Here is a 23,361-nt window from a genome sequence, read left to right on the forward strand (position 1 = left end):
GTTTTAATACGAAGCCGCCTCATCCATCCCTCGCCCTCATCAAAGTTTTTCGTCTTAATTCCGAAGATGAATTGGTCTTAGTAAGTACAGGTCGTTGACTCCTATTTGGACAGCTGGCTTAAAGGCCAGTGTGTGTTTTTATGTCCACTACATATTTTATCCCAATGTAAAAAAGAAATACCTATAGTTTAGTATACAACCTTTTAAGCTTATGTAGGGAGAGAGTGACCCAATCAAAATCGTGTTGTACATAAAAAAAATACTAACAAATTGGCCATTGATACCAAAATAAACATCTTATTATTATTATTATAAAGCCTATTATTTATTTTTATTACGGTTGCCTTTGTGCAAAGTCCACTATGGTAAAAATTCTATTTAGTAGTTATAAACAACTAATATAGTGATTATGTAGATTTTAACAAAACATAGGTAAACTGTATCTTTATGTCTGCTTTAGGATCATTGACCCAGAGTCTGAAAATTACGTTTACGTGGATTCCATTCTCTGAAAATGTACATAAATCATATTCATGTATGATAACCTAGATTATTCGTAGCATGTTAATATATAATAACAATGAGGGTAATAGTATGCGTCCATATATCGTCATTGCCTCGCCTTTGTAACATTTTGGCGGTAATATATCTTTCTCTAGAGTTCTCTATCAGCTGTTAGATCTGAGTTTACTATGTTTATGAGCTTATGTATGTTATTGTATGTATATTGTACGTCAAATATGTATGTATTGTATCTTACTTCTTACTAATATTATAAACGCGAAAGTTTGTGAGTTGCGGATAGATGGATGATAGTTACTCTATCACAAAAACTACTGAACGGATTTTGATAAAACTTTACAGTAATATGGCTTATACATCTTCTCTAAAGATTATTCCATATTTACTCATATTGTCCTTAAATAATTTTATTTTCTGTATTTTCCGAGTGCAATATAGGTTGGGCTACGGTAATCATTTACCATCAGAAGGACCGTCGGTGTAAAAAAAAAGAATAATTATATTACTTATCTATTCCCCTCATTAGCGCTTGAAAGTACTTGTTAAAGAAACAAACCCCTTCACTCGAATTAACAGCCAATAAAGTGGGCTTCTTTAATTTAACTGCCGTTTGTAAATTAGAGCGGGAGAAAGGAATGTGGTCGTTACGTTAAACCGACAGTAATGAAATGTTGCTTTTCAAGATATTACATAATTATATATTTTTTAAAGGAAACTTCGAATAAATAATAACTTATAGGTAAGAACCGTATTGATCACATCAGTTTTCAATCGAAAAACTGCATCATAATCGGCAAATTCTTTTAGGAGCTACGATACCACAGATAGATACACAGAGAAGTCCAACTTATAACACCACTTTTTTGCGTCGGGGTTGTACCTAAGACTCATCTCCATCATCAGTTTCCAAATAAAAATTTGTATCATAATCGGCATGTTCGTTTAGGAGTTACGGTACCACTATTTGTGATACCGTAGCTCTGTACGGTAACTTCTGTATGTGTGTGTCTATACACACAGATACAGAAGTTAACCTTATAACTTCTTTTATCGGTATTAAAAATAAAGCGTCAGTAAATTTGGGTGTGTTTTAAAACAAAATTTTAATCGATATCCATGAATATTTTGGTAAATAGTATTTATACAAAGTTTACGTCCTTAAAATACACTAAATATGTTTACATTTATTTTATATTTTTCCATAAATATCTTGGTATTGAAAGATATATTGAAATCAAACACAAAATTGATCGACGTTGTCCTCGTCTTTTTCTTGTAGAAAGAAAGAAAAGAAACCGTCGTGAACACAATAACAATTTCAAATGGTGATAAATCTCAGTAGTACGTAGATTTTATACAACATAAAATACCTTTATTGGTATTTTCATAAAAAAATGACAAATCTTTTGATCAATATTCTTCAAGCGTTGTGGCGTGAATTGAATATTAATAACGAATTGATTTAACACGAATTTTCTTAAAGAAGCCATTGAAGTGGAATTAAATAAGAGAGAAAGGTACGAAGTAAATAAATATTTTTATTGTTTGCGTGGGGTACCTGTGCCTAATTCTGCCGCCAAATTTGTTAGCAATGTTTCATTTTGAAGAGATCAATCATTCTCACAATGTAGCAGTGAAGAGAGATATGGCAGGGAAATGACGGAGTACAGAGGCTTGACACTTTAGCGCATGAAGGTACCATGGTTATCAAAAGATAAAATGATATCCGTGGTATACATACAAAGATAGTTAGTACCACATAAGGATCGTAAGTTTGAGACAAACTTCTTAGAATTTCATGCAATAACCGTGCGGGAGCCGGGTCCATCGTGTAGCAGAGAGGGAATCTGCGAGCAGAGCTCCAAGGAGTAGTAGGTAGGTATAAGGGGCCAAGGGGCCCCTTATACCTACTCCTCGGAACTCTGCTGATGAGAAAGGACTCATACACACTTTTTAAAAAATATTCATAAAATTTCAATAATGTTCGTGTGGTGACTTGACAAATACTCGGTTATTATCAAAGGGCGGCACGTCATCGGTAAAGAGCTTACCTAGTGACGTATGAAGATATCGATCTTGTTTAGAGTTGGAATGGAAACTGTCAAATGTTGGCATTTGTTAACATAAGTAATGTTGTACATAAAATTAGGAAAAACAAAGGGATCTTACCACATTTTATTTATTTTTATTGTGTTCCCTATATATTGGAAGTGTTTCACCGCAATGGTTAAGGGTAAATTGCACTGCAGCGGGTAAATGGTAAATAAAATCTTTTATGGGAAGACGTATTCGCTTACCTTCACACGTCTTCATTTGTTGCTACTATTGAAGTAGTATATTTTTTTTATTGGAGACTGGGCTGTCGGGTGTTACATGTAGTAACAGTACGACCTGCATAGATCTGTTGTCCTCTCTCTTTTTCAAAGTTCTCTACCTAGATCCGCCAGTGACTAGAATTGAAGGATATTCTTAGGAGCGATGATTTCTATCTCCTCAGGTTATAGTGTATACTTTCCTAAGGAGATATTTCGTTTATGCATGAGTGGGCAACCACATAGAATGTGTAATAGCGTTTCCTCTTCAGTTTGTCAAAGTACTTATATACAAGAATCTGCATATTTGGTCTAATATACATAAGTAGTCGCGTCAGACTTTAATAAGTGTATATTGTTGTACACACCGTGTGTAATTCATATAGTTATTCTATATTTATCTTATAATAACTGAAATCGTTAAGGTAAATTTAGATGGGTAAGGTAGGTGAATTCTCTACAACTTTTGCAATTCGAAAAACACAATAATTTGTATTCATGAGTATTATGTTTAATTGCATATTAAGGATGTATTTATCCATAATGCAAGCTTTGTTTAGTTTAGACAAAATTACGTTGTATGAATTGTTGTTATAAAAGTCAATATTATTTAAACAGGACTTGTATCCAGGATCGTAAAATAGTAATAAAAAACAAATAAAAAAAAACATAACAGGACACTTTCGGCTTTTTATATACGTCATATTTTTATAATTATTACTCGTTATCTAAGTCTTCCTTATCCCATTCATTTGTGTTCTACATTTTTATAATTATAATAATTAATAAATTAAGTTTGTAACTATTACTTGTAACGAAAAACACACAACAGTAATATTTTTGAAAGAAATTTGATCATGAAAAACTTATGTGTAGTTCATGCAACACACGCAGACTGTCAATGCATAGATTAACAGTTAATTTTGTTAATCGGAGCAACAATTATACTTTCGTGTTAGTTTAGCGGAATAGAAAGTCGTTCAGTGGTCATTTCACTGTAATATCTGAAAGTAATATTTGAAGAATAATCTTAAAAATTATGTGTTTTTCACAAGTTATTATATATTATTCTCATTGTTGTATATTATTTTAATTTCCATCTCTCTATATATTATGTACTCTTATCTATATATGTATTACTAGTGACATGCTTCGATTTCGACTGTGTGTTAAAAACTTTGTAAATTTTGTATGAAACCCCCAAATCAATGTAGGTAATAAAAATGTTGTATGTACTGATATGATATAGCCTATGTCAATCATATTGTGTACTCTATGTCATGTAATAATGAACTTTACTAACAGTTAAAGAGCTTCTCAATTCCGAGCAGTGCCGGAGTTTGCTTTCCTCATAACAAAATCTGCTCTCTCTCTATATTATTAGTGAATACAGTTCAGCTTTCGCGATTTCCTCAAACTAACGATAAAATAATGATTGATCGGGTAATTGTAGTGTATATCTGTGTTCATTCGATATACTATATATATACATGTATATGCCAAATGTGATGATGTATGGTTAAAGCGTTGTTCGTGACAAAAACTTAGAATTGAGTTTCTTGTCGGCTTCTCTTGGCCCCAACTATATTCCACACGTAACAATAGATTTAATTTATCATAAGCCTCCTTAATATGGCTCTACTTGCCCAAGGACGCAAATGTAAAGCTAAATGAGAAAAAGAGACGTCCATTTTACATTTTACTACGTATTCCACCTCTGTCTGCCTATTTCAGCTGCAGTTTGCTTTGTAAGCTGTGTTTCGGCTGAAGGGTGACATAAAACAGAATAGAAATCCTATATTAAAAAAAACTTAAGCGTTTTAACTTTAAATTTTAATCTACCGCGATAAGGGTAACAATGAGTTAGTAAGTGGCATGATATCTTATTGCTCCGAAATAGATACTTATAGTAAAGTTTTGTATAGTCTATATAGCCTATAGTTTTGATTTACCATCAGGTGGGCCGTCAGTTTGTTAGCAATTTAATTGAAAATCTACTTTAATAAATATATTTTGTTTTGTTTTGTAAACCTAACAAACTCGTTTTCGGGTTCATAATAGAGTATGTTGTGTGCTGTTACCTATGTTTATCTCTTGTGAGAAAAATGTTTCCCACATTATTTCTGTGCAGTGTGTAAAAGCATATAACACAATACGGGCCCTGCAACGCCGCGCCTGGCCTCTTGAACCATTTCCTCAGTGGAAACAGGTCAGCTCCCGTGCGCCATAGGGATGTTAACCTCGAAATATTTAGCCTCGTGTGATGATGTAAGATCGTGTTTTAATCTATTTCCGAAGGTCAAGATCTCGTTCAAGCTACGAGGTTGCAAATGTGCTCCTACGGAAATCCAATAATCTCTACATTTACGAGAATTTTCGAACGGTTGGCATCCCTGCGCCATGCGCGGTGCATCCTAGTTTCATCCCTTTAAATCGCGAACATTGCACTTTATGAGAGCGTATCTTATTTTAACGGTTATGTAACTTGTTACATATATAGACAGTTGAATTTCCGTAGTTCATTTCTATATGAACATTATTAAATATGAATGTATAAGTTTATATATTGGTGTATATATGTTCGTTTATGTAATGACCACGAATGATTTAGTCATTAGAGAGTACGAAATGTTGTAAAACTGTATATTTCTGAAGTTGAAAAGTTTATATGTTTGAACGTTTGTATCTCAGGAACTAATTGAAAATAATATTTATATCACGCTACAATCAATAGAGATGAACAGTCGTGCTTGTATATAGGCGACGGTTATCACTTACCATCAGGTGGGCCGACAGCGTGTTTACCATCCTAGTAGAAAAAAGAATCTAATATTGTTTCGGAATTTCTATCAAGTAGTAACGCTACTGCATTTAATTTCGTCAGTAATGTTATCAGAATGGAACTGGTTGACCTGAAACGGGGTTAATCCGAGTACCTTTAGGATTCGGGATATGCATGCGTGCAACACGCATATATACGAGGTCGTGTCTGATTTCATATTTAGTGTTATAATAAAAGACGCATGTTACGCATGCGTTTCGTTAAGTATCATCATTAGAATAAGCACGAAATCGCGTGTTTGATTGTTTATGTTCAAATGTTAAGACGGAATGAGTGACAAATGAGTACGGTATTATTTCTCAGTGATATGTTTCCAGGTAGGTGAGCACTATAGGCATTGTAGGTATAAAAACAGCACTGGTTTATAGTGTTTTTATTGTGATACAAATGTGGACCTGGGGCCCTGAAGCCCGGCCGACTGTGCTTCTGCCGGGGGTATGTTGTTAGAGAGTACGAAGCCTCCTTTCCTTAAGAGGGGACGTGAGAATTTTTGAAAAAAAAAAAGAAAATAATAAATAAATTTATTTTTATAACCGATTTGTAATGTATTGATATATTAATGAAACAAGCTGGTTAGTTGGACCTTAGTATATTCTACAATATAATGGTTTGCTATTTTGGTTACTTATTTCTTGGTTTTCTAAGCTTACAATCCAATACATAAAATCAACAACATTCATTACTAGAGAGAGAGCTAATAACAGGTTTTCAGAAACTTAGTAAAAGAATAAAATTAAATCTCGTGCAAACAGAATAAAGATTACAGGCACATTTAGTATATATATGTGGATGAACTTGTTAGGAAGACGCACACATGAAGTAATTCTGTTAACTACTTGTTCCTGAAGTATTCTCCACTATGGGACTATCCATTAAGAAATAATCAAAGTTACGTTATCGTGTATAGATTTAGTATTGTAAACAAAAAACAAAAGGAATGTCCGTCACTATGACAACGTATCGCGGATTCGCCGCCTCATGATCTCGTCTCGGCTTTTTGTGACATAGAAAGTGTCACAAGTGACAGAGTGACGGGCAGGCGAGGCGGCCAAATTTCACCACTAACGGAGCGTGACAGACTACGGAGATTCAGATGATATACAGACAAAATTACAAGCCTGTTTTTATATAATGTAAATACGTAATTAATTATTTACTACTGTTTTTGTTATGAGGATGAATTATATTAAACATGCCCAATTGTCCAGGAAAATCGTTTTAATAAGGACCGCGTGTAGTTTGATCTGACACGATATATGAATAGCAACGGGGTTGATACACCCTCAGACAGTACTCTTTTTGTGTGAATGTGGACAGCATATTAATACGAACACTGACTACAACCTCCTATATATATATATATTTTCATATGACAGAAACTAAGGCAAATTTTGTTCTAAGCCGTATTTGTGGTTATCTCTTACTTGCCTTTTTTGCTGTCAAGCGTCTTGCTTTATTCTGGATTGAATGTCATGACGTTATTCATGTATCAACTGACACTGTTTTTACAACTTCTTTCTAGTTTCTTGCTAGTTCTTCTCAGCTGAAATAGCTAGCCGAACTGGATGATAGTGATAAAAATATCATGTGCTAAAGAGGCCGAAAGGTCATATGTATATTAAATTTTATACATAATATTTTCGGATAAGTGGGCAGTCAGATTATTTACCTTTTCATTTATTGAATGTCATGACGTTATTCATGTATCAACTGACACTGTTTTTACAACTTCTTTCTAGTTTCTTGCTAAAAAAATCTGATAACAGTATCATAATATTTTAACAAGATTATTTACCTTTTCATTTTCCAAATACGCAAATAGAAATGCCATTACTCTATGGTAGTTGTATGTAAGGACGTTTCGGTTGTTTGTCGATGGTTTATCGTTTTATCAATATGTAACAATATTCTAGTTTCTATTGAAGTTAAACAGGAAGCAGGTAAGGAGCCTTTGTAAAGGATTCAGAGAAACCGCCAGACTCGGCTCGTTTTTCCTATAATTTCCCAACGGACGATGGTGTCCACGTTACCCGGATATCCGTAATGTAACAATGGATAAATGGGATTCACGTATGAGGAAATTCTGTGATTTCTTTTGTTATGCGAAATTTACGCTCCAAATATTATTCAACAATATATACCTATTACGTTTTGTGTCTATAAATTTTTCGGGATGGATTTAGAATTAAATGCTTTTGTGAATGATGATGATGATAGAAGGTGATGGTGGATAGGCGACGTGGCTTACTACCCTGAATTAGTTCAAATAGCCGGACTCAACACTAGTTCTAGTTTTAGTAAGGTCGACATAATTTTTTTTGTCGTCAGTTGTGTAATTTCACATCACAGAAAGACAGTCTTTCTGGTTATGGAAACACCTACATATAACCCGACTGCACAAAACATACTATTGAACAAAACATTCTACATTATTCTAAAATATGTTTTATCTATTTTAAAATATGTTGAATTAAGCAATGCTTTTTATTAGGCTAAATATGAAATATAACAATTATAATATTTTTATTTTTTTACCATTTCTTTGTCTGCTAATTGAGATGCTAGGCATAAAATTAATAACTTTTTTTTTATTCTTGTTGCAGGTAAGCCGGATATGATTTCCGCGTATGTCTATACGGATTTAAAATACAACAACAAGTGATAAGTATAAGGTAACAAGTAAGTTTTCACTTGCGATATTGCAGTACTTTTTCTAAACAACTATGTGACATTTGTAGGTAAGTTATTTTGGAATCGTATATTTCTTAGTGAATGATATTGGTATGGCTAACTGTGTATGTTGGCGAGGCACCAGTGGGAAAATGGTGACATGAGAGTGAAGTCAGATAATTTGCACATGTCAGGAATTTAAAAATCTATGAATTAATCAAGATAATCCAGGGGAACCACTTGGAGGTCAACTTTAGGCTATTATACCTTCATATTGCTAGAAATAAACTTTTTATTTTAAAGTAATTGAAGACGTGCAACACCGAATTGCTAGTCAATTAGATAGTTTTTGCCGAAATTTCCTTGGAATAATGGCCTTCACATAGGCAATTCCGCGGTGAACAGCTAGTTTATTTATATTCCAATTAATAAATATATTTATTTATACAAACCCCGACGCCTTATTTATATTACGGTTAGCCATATAGGTTATTACGCTCATCGCTTTTTTCACGCCCTGCCAGCATCGTCGGATCGCTTCGTGCTTCACTTGTCCCGTGCTTATTATAGCATACCCTGATGCTGACTACTGACCCTCGTCAGTATCACGCCGGTGTCCGATACATCGATACGGCAGCTATTCGCGGTCGTATCGCGATTTTGCAGCTATTGGTACGCGATTAATAGTATTCGGTGACGCGAGAATATTGGTTATTTAGACTGGACATTGTTATATGAGTTCATTGGTACAAACTAAATGTTGTGTTTAGAACGATAGTTCATGTTCTAACTCTGTACAATAACTAAATGTATTGATGCGGTAGTTTCAAATCGCGATTTTCAAATAGAATGCGATAAATTCATTTTCGGTGACGTGAGAATACTGGTCATTTAGATGGACTATTGCTATGTGCCAATTCATCGGTGTAAATTTGCTTTTTATTTAGCACGAAGCTATATTTTTTAGTCTTTAAAGTAATGAATAGTATATAGATATGATTATATATTATGGTATATAGATATAATTGAACTGTAATCATTTTTAAACCAAACCTAAATAATAGGATACCAACAAACACAGGATTCATGAAAGTGAGTGGCATTAGCAACTCATACGATGAGAGAAAGAATGTTAGCTCGGTATGGACATATTGTGATAAGTAATGAGTGATAACAACAAGGAAAGAGTGAGAAACGGTGGATGGACGGTTTTAAAAAACATATAATGTGTTTGATTGGCAAACGTCGCATCGTCACGTATGCGATAATGTATAATCGATAACACGAGAATATTGGTTATTTAGATATATATACGATGTCATTAAAGTGACTATGTTTTCTAGATTTCTTATTAAGTTCTGTTAAAAAGTCTCACGATGTGACTGAATCTCATCTGATCTAATAGATAGGTAGATAGCTAAATGAAAAGTAGAGCTCGCGGAGTTTAAATAAGAACTATTGGAAAGTAGAACTATCATTCAAGACTTCATTTTTTAGATGAAATGTCTTATTTTGTTAAAAACATGCGATATCAATTTATAATTTTCTTTCATGTATAAACTTTTAAAACAACTCTTTCTTTCGCTTAGTTTCACAATAGTCAGGTTTATCAAATGTAAAATGAATCATCATGTCTATCTAGAATTGGTCAGAATCAATACTTACTAAATTAATGAAGAACCAAAACGAATTACACGAATACTGACGAGGAAAATTAATACGATAAAATCTATTTATAAATAAATGGTCCCGTTATAAAAATATATTCTATTTTAGAACATATTTTTAAATAAAAATGTAGTGATGATTTATATGTCGGTAAATTGTATTTGACAATAATACAAAATTGAGGTTCATGAATTCCTGAGCTCACTTCGATTCTCGATTCAATAAATGGTTGATAGGAATAGAAATTGTATATAAATTATTCAGGTAGACATCGGATTGTCTATGGGCCTGTGGTCACACGTGGCATTGTGAAGGTCGTCAGTCACATGAGCGGTTATTTCAAGGTGTTGTTGACACGCAAACGAATCGATATGTCGATTGTTTTATTTTTTTTATGTAATTGGAACGGCAAACAAGCTGACGGCCCGCCTGACGGTAAGTGGTAACCGTCGTCGGGGGCGGTCTGTTTTATAATATGTATAGATTTATGTTTATTAAATAAACACAAATTAATAATAATATTTCGCCTGAATAATATAAATTTAAATGATAGAACATGTCTGAACAGCGTAGAATAGACTTGGAAATGCATTATGGTAATTAAATGATGTACTTTTAATCTCTGACTTGAAAGACGATTATACATCAGGAATGATTAGGTAGCAGATTTAAAATTCACTGTGGGCGATCGTTAGAGGGTGAAATGGGGTGGGAATATAGAGGGCTCTTTGGGGGTAGTTGGGAATTTCTTTCTCGGCGGGGGCAAACATAAAACTGTCGTTAGCATCGAGTAGCTCTTGTGGTTTCGATCGAAATGTCCGACTATTTGTAACGTGATAATTATGATGCAATTCACATAAGTAGACTTTATGCAAAGTGGTCTGAGTGAGTGTCATCTGTCTGTCATATTTCTGCTGTTAAGTAGCTAGTTTTGTAAGATGTATTTCGGATTAAAGGTTGAGATGTCTCAGTGAAATTTGAAAGAATTAAAAGAAAGTATATTTATAGGGCTCATACAAAAGAATAATAGCGAACATAGAACTAGTAAATAACATGCATAATACTACTCAGCTTGGTTGTTATTATCAGTGTTTGGGCATTACAGCTAGTGTCTTGGCTGTAACGCCCAAACGCTGATTTTCAGTGAAACCAGTCGTAGTATAAGCAATGATTAGATAGATAGATAGATAGATAAAAATCTTTATTCGTATCCCGATAACACAAACAAATAACACATAAGAATAGTAAATAATTATAAAAAAAACACATAACACTTTAACTTCCACATAAAATAAACATTAAAATACATACTAGGTGCCACAGGGATACGAAAGGGTTGAGCTATCAGTGAAAAATTTGCTCAACGAGCAAAACACTGATTTTCAGTAGCAGCCCAGCGGTGGTGCGATCGCGTGCAGCGAACATAGTCACTCAACAATCTTAATGTTAATAAAATTGAATTAATTATATAAATTAATATATTTAATTAATTAATTATATAATAATTATTAATGAACTATATACTGTTGTCTGAATACAGTTAATTGAAATTAGGCGGTATGGAGGCGTAATCCTCTTATTCCTCAGGATTGGCAATATATTGGTTATGCCACCGCGGTGTATAGACGACGATCACCATAATCCAATGTGTCCTATATGTTTATTATTTCAAGTTCATAAATATAAAGAAATTAATATCGGCGTCTAAATTATTTTTTATTAGAAACCTCTTCGCAATTCAATTAACTTCTGAATACGACTTATAGGAATTCATCAATTCTCGTAACGCTACGAGGAAATATGTTAGCGTAAGGAAGTAATTTTGCTAAGAACTAAATATATTATTTCTCGCCACGTGCAAGCTATTATTACCTACTATTAAATTACTGCTATTGAGCTTATATCACCAGAATATTATTAATATAAAAATAATTTCAGGACAATTAACACAACGCCATCTAGCTTGTGTTATGGGTACTAGGTAATTGATATAAATACATGGATTTTTTTTCGTAAATACATATTATACATAGAAAACACCCAGACAACTATACTCATGAATACAATGTTTGTGCTGTGTGGGGAATCGAACCTGCGACCGAACGAGCTAAGGCGGTGTGCTAAACCGCTAGACCACCGAGGCCGTTATAAACGTGAAAGTTTCTAGAGGTGTCTGGGATGTGTGAAAGGGTAGACAGTTTATGATGGGGTACAAAGAATGAATTTGATAAAACGAAATGCTTAATTCGATAGTATAGCATAAAAAAATATACAGGACAATATGTCATAATCACGCAAATCGGTTAACAACAATATAAATCTAGAAAGTTGATTGTGGAATGAATTTCCTGCCGAGGTTTTCTCACGAGACTACAGCATGGGGTTTTTCAAGAAGGGTATATTAAGGTTTCAGGCGTCCATAGGCTACGGTAACCATTTACCATTAGATGGGCCGTATACTTGCTTGCCACCATAGTAGTAAAAAAATATAAAACGCAAGTTTAAATTGATAATATAATTGATGGTACAAATCGATGACTCACGAATTATCGTCCACGACACATAAGAGAAACAGTTCCTTTACATTTCTCATTAATGCTCCACTTCTCGTCTTATAATGATGTTATTTACATATATAACCTTCTCCGTTAAATAAGCTATCTAACACTAAAATATATTTTAGTTCCTGAGATCAGCGCGTTCAACGAAACAAACTCTTCAGCTATATATTGTATTGTATTGGCATAGATTCTCGCGAGTGAAATAGCAAAAGACAGCGAACAAGTAGTAACATTGATAAGACGAAACACATGTAAAAGCAGAAGTATAGTGCAGTAAAGAAATTGTGATATTATAAAATAAGTATAGTAATGAACTAAGTGACAATAAATTTACATATAAGTGTACGTAATCATAGTAAACCTAAAGCTAGCTACGTTGCCGTAGTCTAGCATTTGTATCCGGTACCAAGTGAAGTACAGTCGGCAAGATAAACCCACAAACGATGCGTCACCGCGTACTGCCATTGCTGGCGCCCATGTTTTTATCCAAGCTCTGGAGGAGGAGACGAGCTAAAGCTATCGACAAACTGCATGGGGTATGCTCATCTTAGTTGACATTTTCTTAAACCCTTGAATCCTAACGTTACATATAAATATTGTAAAGCTAAAGTATGTCTGCTTCTTTTTGATACTAAACGAGGCGGATCGGATCTTATTGAAAATAGTTATTTTTATAGGTAGATGTTGTCGCGTAAAAACCTCTGTCTCACCCATTTAACCTCGAAATAGCTTGTTTTGTGAGCCGTGTTTCAGTTGAATGGTTTTTTTAGAAATATTCTAATACTGTTGGCTGCAGCTGGCCTTTAGGTACAGCTTTACCGATGCCTTCCTCTAAGAAATAAGGCATCAGTGAAATTACAGGCGCCTTATAACAATAATAATCTCAGGATAATTCACACAGCGCCATCTAGACCGAAGTAAAGCTAGCTAAAGCTTGTATTATGGGTACTATATAACTAATACAAATAACTAGATACTTTCAATATTTTCATATTCTACATAGATAACATCCAACCCGATACAACCAATCATACTCATGAATACAAATGTTTGTGCCGTACGACAAATCGGACCCGCGACCATCGGAAGTAAAGCAGTGTGGTTAAGCACAAGACCACCGAGACCGTCACTGACTGACTGACTGCATGACTAATTCTTAGTACTCCGGAATGGCAATCCAGTGCCACGGTTGTCACATGATGATGTGATAGCCATGGTGCTGTTCTTGTATATAAGCGACTGTTACCAGTTACCATGTTATTATCAGTATTATTATATTATCATGTTAGTACCAGTTATATGGGTCGTCTGCTTATTTGCTATTCTAGTTACATAATAAAAACTAATTTCTGCACTCCCTACGGAGTATAATGAACTCGGAGGCTTGGTCTGAAGATGGAGGCACGTAGCGATGTAGGACGATCTTGGCGCGCGTGTTTCGTGTAGATAACACGCCCTATATGCGTGACCTTCATACCGACGACGAGGGCGTAAGGGTTGGTGCCTACCCAAATTAGACGTATTATATTATCCTAATATTGTTATAGCTACGATTTTTTATATGGATGAATATGAAATGATGCACTGGCCTGCGCTAATGGTGTGTACATGTATACGGTAGGGGACCAGTGGAGGATGATAAGGTGAACATGAAGTCAGGTCAGTTAGTTCTAAATGGCGATTTTACCAGAAATTAATAAAAAAAATAGATCACCAGACTCGATTGGTATGATACATTGCTAGCAAATGGGGCTACTAATCACCATTAATCATAATCTCCTCCCCTTGTTCCTTCCATTATTTTTAAGATGTATGATTAAGGAAGTGTGCGTCCGTCTGCGCTAACGGTTTACTCTGGCAGGTCACCAGTAGAAGTTGTTAGGATGAACATGAAGTCAGGTCTGTTAGCCCATCGTGGAAAATTCACCATGAAGGTTTCTAGAAGGATCCGCAACAATGATCCGTCAACCTGAAATGATACATTCCATATTACTGACAATCCCCTTTCTCCCCTATTCATTCAATATTGACAAGGTACATTATTGCAGAGTGACTTATATGTACATATATTATGTTATATACTAAAATCACAAAGTCATTAACATCTGGGCGAACACGGGGTTGGGCTACAAGTGTTTAATAAAGTTCGAACAGGGACAACCCTTCTGTACTAAAACTTTACACAATAGGCAGAATGGGGAGTGTGTATTTTTAGACTTTTATAGCGCGAACGGTCGACTGTACGAATACTAAATACGAATGATATATGAGTACGTCATCCGACTGTCTAGCGTTAATAATTAATGAAATCAATCGTCATCGTTAATGAAGGTAGTTGATTAAATATTTACGCAACTGGTGACTATTTTTGCTGTTGTCTAATTGGATTCTATTAATACGGCTAAATTGGACGTCTATTGTAATTCAATCTTTATAATAACAGCAGAAGAAACAAAATAGAGCCTGCTAGTTACCTGATATTCTTAAATCGCCTAAATAATTCGCTAATTAAATGTATTGTATATAAATGCCAAACTCAGCAACTAATGGGTCGTTTTAGCTAATTATTAACATATTTTTCAAAGTGCAAGTGTTTTTGTTTTGAAGTCACAATTGTCTGCGTCATATTTGAAATATGAAACAGATAATTGTAACGTAAAGAAATTTGACTTTGACTTTGACTCGTATAAATAACAGAAAAGAAAAATGGAAAATTTTACTTACTTAATATTTCTTTTCTTAAATATTCGGAAAAAGAAGATGTAGTTTTTGCCATAATATTTCTACTCATAAGAATCTTTTCTTATGAAAACGTTATGTTATTAGAAACTGAGAAACAAATATATGGCCCATCTGATGTTAAACAGTCACCGTAGCATATGGATGACTGTTATACCACGGGTGTCACGTTATAATATTCTTTTTAGAAAATCCTATGTAAACTTCACAATATACATACTTCTATATGTCTTTTTAAAAATTTCTAGGAAATTAAAGTATAGTTAAGGGTATATAATAATTTAAACGAATCAAGGTCGATTGAAGGTTTTCTTGCACTTGTAAGGGTGTCTTGACCTTAAAGATAGGATCTCGTGTTGACTATTTTAGGCGTGATGACGTTGTTCACTCTTGCTACCGAGTTGGTGTTATATGTCAGGGTTGCCAACCTCGAATTTAAAGTGCCTTATTCTCTTTTTTTCTTGTATAATCAATCATGTGACGCTCGAGGAGTTCGTTTCATCCTGCCGTACCCTGTAATTTCAATGGCTTATCTCTTAAAAGACGCCTTCACTATCATCATCATCAAGCGACCGCTGGAAATAGGTCTGAACCAACAATAATTTAAAGTAATTTGGCAGGTATTTGAAATACGATACAAAAACATTTCAGAGAGATGCTATTAATTCTTAAAGGCCGGCAACACAATGAAATCTTCATGTAGTCACTTACCATGGGGTGAGCCGCAAACTTGTTTGTTAAAAAAAATTGACGTAAAATTCGTCAAGATGTTCACAATGTATAGGACATTGATATCATCATCAAGCGACCGCTGGAAATAGGTCTTTGTTATCACAGCAACAATAATATTATATATTTGTTTGCAATTCCAGTTAACAATGGTATTTAAAGAACAAACTGATTCTAATTTATAGAAATAGAAATATAGAAATAATCTTTATTCAAATAAAGCAAAAGTCTATTATTTCTTCGGAAAATTCATCACAAGAAGAATGGCAACACAATGTTTTTTTATATAAATCTTCATGTAGTCACTTATCAACATGGGGTGATAATATTGTCAGTGCTATGTATTTAAAATTTTTCTACAAAAACATTATTTGTCCTCTATGCTTTTTTAAAAAGTGTTTTAACATTTAAATCTTTTCTGTAAAGATTTTCGTCAAGATGTCCTGCACGGTTAAATTGGGTACCAATGTAAGTGTAATAGGACATTGATATCCTTCCATACATGATGTTTTCATAAATATATTGAGAAGCAATGGTGAGAATATTTGATTCCTTAAAAAAAGCTGGAACCCATGCTATAAATGGAGCGAATGGCCCTCTTTTGTAAAATAAATATTGTATTTATATCGTAACAAAATACCATACGACATAATGCTATGGAAATACTAAAGTACACAAGTTTAGTCTTCTAACGTCTGTTAATTGTTTTAAAGCGGCTCTACAACCGCTAATTTAGTAATATCACAGCAACTAATGTGATCTCGGTATAATCCACAAAATTAATATTTATATATTTGTAAATTTGATACATTTAGTTGCATTTAGTAACATATTATTAGCCGTGAACCATTTTAAAACATAAGAAAGAACCGTTTACTTCGTCCAAATCATCAATATGTCGATTGACTTTGAATACTAATGAAGGCAAACAGAACTATGTCAGCTATCTTTTCTACCATATAAGGAAGATCATTTATGTAAACTAAAAATAAGAAAGGACCTAAAATGGGAACACCCATTTTAATACTAGTTCCTTCAGACTTTACACCATTTATTTCGACAACTTGCATTCTATTATTTAGATAGGATTTCATCATCATATCTAATACCGAAATTACCATTATCTACCATTATCTACTCCTCCAATTGCCACTTTTTTTTAATTTAAGATGTAACTTGTTTTTCTTTTGATGCGATAAATTTTAGGAGCTTCGTAGCTTTATTGCCTTGGGTACAAACGAGCTTGCGCCTCACCTGATCCTAAGTGATTAGTACCGCCTATTAGCAACTGCAATACTAAGAGAATTGCAAGTGCGTTGCCGGCCTTTGAATAAGGAATAAGCTCTTTTCTTGATGTTTTCAATATAGTATTAGTTCGGAAATAGCATTGCTGGAAGCTAGCTTACTATTATTATTGGTAGATTTGACATATCATGAGAGTATTTAACGAGATGACTGCGATGAACTGGGATGAATGGAAAAGAAAAACATATTACGCCGACCCCAAATAAATGGGATAAGAAAGAAACAGACGATAATGATGATGTTAAGAACCTTTAATAGATTAGAGACTTCCATGAATATTTTTTTTTTCTTTTATACACAGGTGATTTAATTTAATTGACATATTTAATGTAATACTGATGATTATAATACTGATTTCAAATCAAATTATTAATTCTACACCATCTACGTTAGATTTCCAAATACAGAAAAAGTCAAAAAATGCATTTCACCACGACGTTCAGTATTGTGCTATGACTACACCGTCTCAATTGTTGAAAATATACTAGTATTTTGTTTTATGATTCAGCGAGATTTAACGGTGTATACTAAGAAGGAATTGTTTATAATAGACCAGTGTCCCCATGCAATGTATCACGTCAAGATCACGCTGTCTTCCATAGAAATTATCGTGACGAGTTCATAAATTAATCAACCTGATTTCATGGTCAACCTACAATCATCCACTGCTGTCACGCCAGTGTATACCGTTAGTGCAGGCGGCGTCATTCATATTTTATTCGGACTACTCTAGTACTGTTGGCCGCAGCTGGCCTTTACATCTTCACCGATGGATAGGGGGCGAGTGAAGATGGTAATCCAAACCTGCGTAAAGACTTATGGAGCGACTGAAGGCCAACTCATGCCTAACGGACACGACTTTGGTCGGGAGCACCGCGATGGTTTCGAACCTCGGCTCAGGCCGTCGTAATTTTGATCCCCGTTTGAATTGGACAGGGGATTCCTCCAGGGGATAGGGACGACTGAGCGCCCGGGCGCGCGCAGATGTCCGGTTGAGGATTGCGCGGTATAGTGTAATTGAAGTCATCATTCATAGAAACATGTTATGTATATAATATTAATGTGTTCATGATGGTGCCTATTTGTTTACAGAGTGCGTCGGAGTCGTCGGCTGGCGCGGGCGGCGGTGCGGCCGGTGGCAGCACGCGGGTCTCCTCGCGCTCACGGACCTCTGAAGAGCCGCATATTGGTAACTAATCTTTTTTACATTTTTTTTGATGTCATAACGTTGTTCAGGTATACACGTAGAGAACGATAATCACTTAACTAACATATTGTTTACCTTTTAAATGTAATTGTAATGATAAACAAGTTTACGGCCCACCTGTTGGTAAGTGGTAGTCGTCGTCTGTATACATACAATAGCTGACCCGCGCAACTTTGTCTGCATCACACTTGATATTTATCATATTTCACACAATTTACATAATATATTTTTAAATTATAGCCCACTTGTTATTCTGATGTATAAGCTATATGACTGTAAAATTTAATCAAAATCTGTTCAGTAGTTTTTGTGTGAAAAAGTAACAAATATCCGTCTATCCATCCATATTCACAAACAGTTACAATGTTATGTTATGTATGAAGAACAGCACCCCCACAATGTTTCAGCATGAGCGGTATCACGTGCGTAACTTGATAGTTTAATATCGAGGCGCTGTTCATGTACAAGGAGCATAAGGAATGGTTCCCACTTACTGTCAGGTAGTCTATCAGACTATTTGCCATTTCAATTAAGTGTATAAAAAATGCAAATGTAATTTCGGCTAATCGTAACACATTTTTGAGAGAACTCGCTTTAGGAATGGTTTTTTTTTACAACAGTCATTGCATACAAGTTTATAAATGAGTAGCATAAAATCCTTTCACTAAACAAAGCTCTGTCACTATTACACTGTGTTGAACTTATGTAATTATTTGTCTAATAATCATCTTTCTTTTAAAACATTATATTTACACTGCAGGATTTCTCCCGATATCCGTTCAACATACATTTTTTAGTTTGGTCATTATTTTGCTTGGAAGTAAAAACTGTTAACACTTCTTCCAAGTCTTTCCGTATGATAAAGTAGTAGGAATGCATGGGTTACACTTCCTTTACATCTTATATATTATGATCTTAGGTATATTGCTAAGGCGACTTTGGGAAAATACAACATAAATATTCATAATTAAATTGCTAACACTATTTGTTTATTTTATGCGGGTGAAAGTGTGGGCATATATATTATTGTATCTGTTGAGTTTCTTTCTAATTGTTTTCAATTGAATCTTTAGACTGAATTAGACGACAGTAAAAAAAATTAACACAAGTACATGAATAGAAAGAATAGAATAGAATAAAAATCATTTATTCAAATAAACTTAACACAAGTCATAACAATTTGACTCGTTGAAAGCTGTCTCATCACAAGAAGAACGAGCAAGAAACTTGTGTGGCTTTTATACTTGTAAGTTTACATTTACAAGTCATTACAAACTACCAACAAGCACTAATTTTTTGGGTCAAATATAATCATGCAATAAGATTAAATCAGTCGTAGTGATAAGAGCAGACAGACTGACTTAAGTGGCTTTATACTCCAACATTAATGAATTAATTTTGAATTAACATTTGTATACAACTGGGGTTCAAGCCTCTTCGTTGGTACAGACTAATTGCAAATAAATTTCTAATAGGATTTTCTGTTACCAAACTTTAAATATAAGAAAAACATGTTACTCCCGTATAAGATATGGTATACGATTTTGTTATCTCGCTGGCTATGAATTCATAGTCACATAAGTATTTTTTTCTCTTTTTCCAGGCAAGTACAAGTTACTAAAGACAATCGGCAAAGGTAACTTTGCGAAGGTGAAGCTAGCGAAACATGTTCCCACCGGCAAAGAGGTCGCCATCAAAATCATCGACAAGACCCAGCTGAACCCTGGATCGTTGCAGAAACTGTTTAGAGAGGTAAGGATTAGGTTATGGTAGTTTATACTGTTATTTTTTTTTCAAATACTGTATATGACTTTTTTTTTTATCGACAAATCATGTTTCAATGTGATTTGATATTCAAATCTACCATCAGTTAATGTACATAGTTTGAGCTGAAAAGAAGTAACAAGAAATTCAACATGACGGATATATAAAAAAAGAAATAAATATATTGGTAGCGATATATATTATTACGGGAAGCAAAACCTTTATAACTCTTTTTATGAAAATTGTGCTGGACATAGGAGTATAAAATTTACCTTACTTAAATTAATTTAGTTTACCTTAATTAAATTAGAATTTACTTTTTTTTGTTTCTAATACTTTTTAGAAGTTTCTTAGAACTAATCACTGTGTTAACTTGACGCGTTTTGTCAGTTCAAACAGTTGATGACGTTATGCCTGTGGTACTGTTTTTTACAACTGTACATGAACAGTTCCTCAGACATCGTCGGTTTTAACATCCAGATACGGTACCATTCCAGATACATAAAAATTATGTATTTTAAAAAATGCTCATTTAATTTTCAGGTCCGAATAATGAAAATGCTCGACCACCCGAACATCGTGAAGCTGTTCCAGGTGATCGAGACGGAGAAGACCCTCTACTTGGTGATGGAGTACGCGTCCGGAGGCGAGGTCAGCATTTATATAATCGCCACCATATAACTTTTTTATTTACATAAGCTTCCTATATATTGTTATTCTTTTTTTTACCCTTAACTTTCTTTTTTTTGCCCCGAAGGTGGCAAACAAGTATCCAGTTTACTTTATGTATAAAGGATAGCCTACCCCGTTGTCGTAATATAATCTTTACGTCGAATCTCATTAAAATCTGCTCAGCTGTTTAATCGTGAAATGGTATGGTATACTAACATACAGACAGACATATTTTCGTATTTGTAATATTATATGCGAATTGGCCAAAGTTTAAGAAGCCATAAGAATTTTAGAATGACTATGTGGGACATAGCACTAAAAATTTGAGAAACACTGTGTTAGCTGCTCGGCTGATTTAAATGACATTACTTAGAAATATCATGCTACACTTAATATACAAGGAGGCCATTTCACAATACGTCTATTTATAAGAAATAATAGTGTATATTTATGTTTTCTAGGTGTTCGACTACCTGGTGCTCCACGGGCGTATGAAGGAGAAAGAGGCGCGGGCGAAGTTCAGACAAATAGTGTCCGCTGTACAGTATTGTCACCAGAAGCGCATTATACACAGGGATCTCAAGGTAATATACCGCTTGTGGTTATTGTGAAGCGACCACTTCACTTGCAAATATTTATACCTAGTCATAACTTTGTCTAAAAGTGACTTCTTTGTACTCTATTTGACCATTTGTTCCGGTGTAAAGCGGTTCAATACACGCCTTCGATCGATCCCTCGTCCAATTAAAACGGGGATCAAAATTACGACGGCCTGAGCCGCGGTTCGAACCCCTAACGATCCCCTCAGACTAAAGTCGTATCCGTCAGGCGGGAGTTGGCCTTTAGTCGCTCCATAAGTCCTTTCGCGGGCTTTGAGTGCCATCTGAATAGGGTGCTATCCAATACGAAAGGAATTTTTAATATCGGTTCAGCCCTTTCAGAGATTAATAAGGACAAACAGACAGACATAAAAAAAACTTAAATTATTTTTTGAAAGTACAGTATATACTTACAGTGAGAAGCTGCTAATTTGAAATTACACACGGACACTTTAATTGTATTTATTCTATTTCTATTCTAAGTTAAAATGAAAACTAAATTTGTAACCCAAGACACTGTATTTTATTTATACAGTGTATATCGTGAGGGTTATTCCCCAGATAATATTGTAAATTAATAATTGTTTACAGGCGGAAAACTTGCTTCTGGACGGCGAAATGAACATAAAAATAGCAGATTTTGGATTTTCAAATGAGTTCACACCGGGCGCTAAGCTGGACACATTCTGCGGCAGTCCACCGTACGCCGCGCCGGAACTGTTTCAAGGTACCATATTGATTTTTGTTACTTGACCTCAAAACGGTTCCTCACCTTTTGCTGCATCTGAATCGCGGTCTTTTTGTCTACATTTACATGCAGATTATTTCCTGTATAAAAGCCGATTGGCGATTGACAGAGCGCACGTGTAAGGCAGCTAATTTTTTTTTATATATAATTAAATGCGTATGTTTGCCGCAGGCAAGAAGTACGACGGGCCCGAGGTGGACGTGTGGTCGCTGGGCGTGATCCTGTACACGCTGGTGTCGGGCTCGCTGCCCTTCGACGGCTCCACGCTACGGGAGCTCCGCGAGAGGGTACTGCGCGGAAAGTACAGGTATATACTAGGGAATTTCATTTCACGACATTTCGCTAAGTCTACGAGTATTTAACACAACATGTCAAGGAAAAGGAACAAACCAGTTGGCTTGTTCATGGCAGTTGCCATCCACAGCATTAATTCATTACCAGTGTTTCAGTGGCCAGAGTTTCATATCACGTATTTGTTTAGTGATGAACCTGATTTTATAAAATAACGTATAGTTTTTTTTTATATAAAGTCTAATATAATTGTTCCACCCGTTTTAGAGATTAGCAGACATATAGATAGACAAACAAATTTTTTTTTAGATATCATTAAATTCCTTATGTGTTTAGTTCGGAATGTCTAATCATGAATGGTATCTTGGTCGTCACATAATAACTTGGTGTCCATAGTGCTGTTCGTGTATATACACAATGGTAGGAAGTATAGCGCCTATAAGGTCTTGCTCATATGGTACTGCATTACCATTCCGTAGGACTAAGGTGTCAGTTCTCCATTCATACAAGAATACATTTTACATCTGTCCCCCTCTTCTATGTATCTGTATCGTTCTTGTGTTCACTCTTTCTGAACCATTCACACGTCAATATCATACTGTAATGTATCCAATATTTGTAGTACAAAAAATTACTTTCCTTGTTTTTCACTATGGATCTATATTTGAGACGGATAAAACCTCGTCATATCCTGGAGCTAGAAGACCTTCAGTAGCATATGAATAGAAGCTT

The 23,361-nt window shown here is 34.7% G+C and overlaps 1 protein-coding gene across 1 annotated transcript in view; it reads left to right on the plus strand.

Moving 5' to 3' along the window:
- LOC131843349 (MAP/microtubule affinity-regulating kinase 3-like) overlaps window positions 1-23,361 on the plus strand; it is a 101,993-nt gene that overhangs the window by 46,515 nt on the left and 32,117 nt on the right. Inside the window, exons 3-8 of the mRNA XM_059191977.1 lie at window positions 18,441-18,537; window positions 20,159-20,307; window positions 20,863-20,970; window positions 21,453-21,575; window positions 22,182-22,317; window positions 22,510-22,645. Coding sequence (XP_059047960.1) covers window positions 18,441-18,537; window positions 20,159-20,307; window positions 20,863-20,970; window positions 21,453-21,575; window positions 22,182-22,317; window positions 22,510-22,645 — 749 coding nt within the window. The remainder of the gene's footprint in view (window positions 1-18,440; window positions 18,538-20,158; window positions 20,308-20,862; window positions 20,971-21,452; window positions 21,576-22,181; window positions 22,318-22,509; window positions 22,646-23,361) is intronic.

Source organism: Achroia grisella, unplaced genomic scaffold (assembly GCF_030625045.1).
Source record: "Achroia grisella isolate CSIRO2021 unplaced genomic scaffold, CSIRO_AGI_Agris_v1 utg295, whole genome shotgun sequence".
In the NCBI taxonomy this organism is placed as follows: domain Eukaryota; kingdom Metazoa; phylum Arthropoda; class Insecta; order Lepidoptera; family Pyralidae; genus Achroia; species Achroia grisella.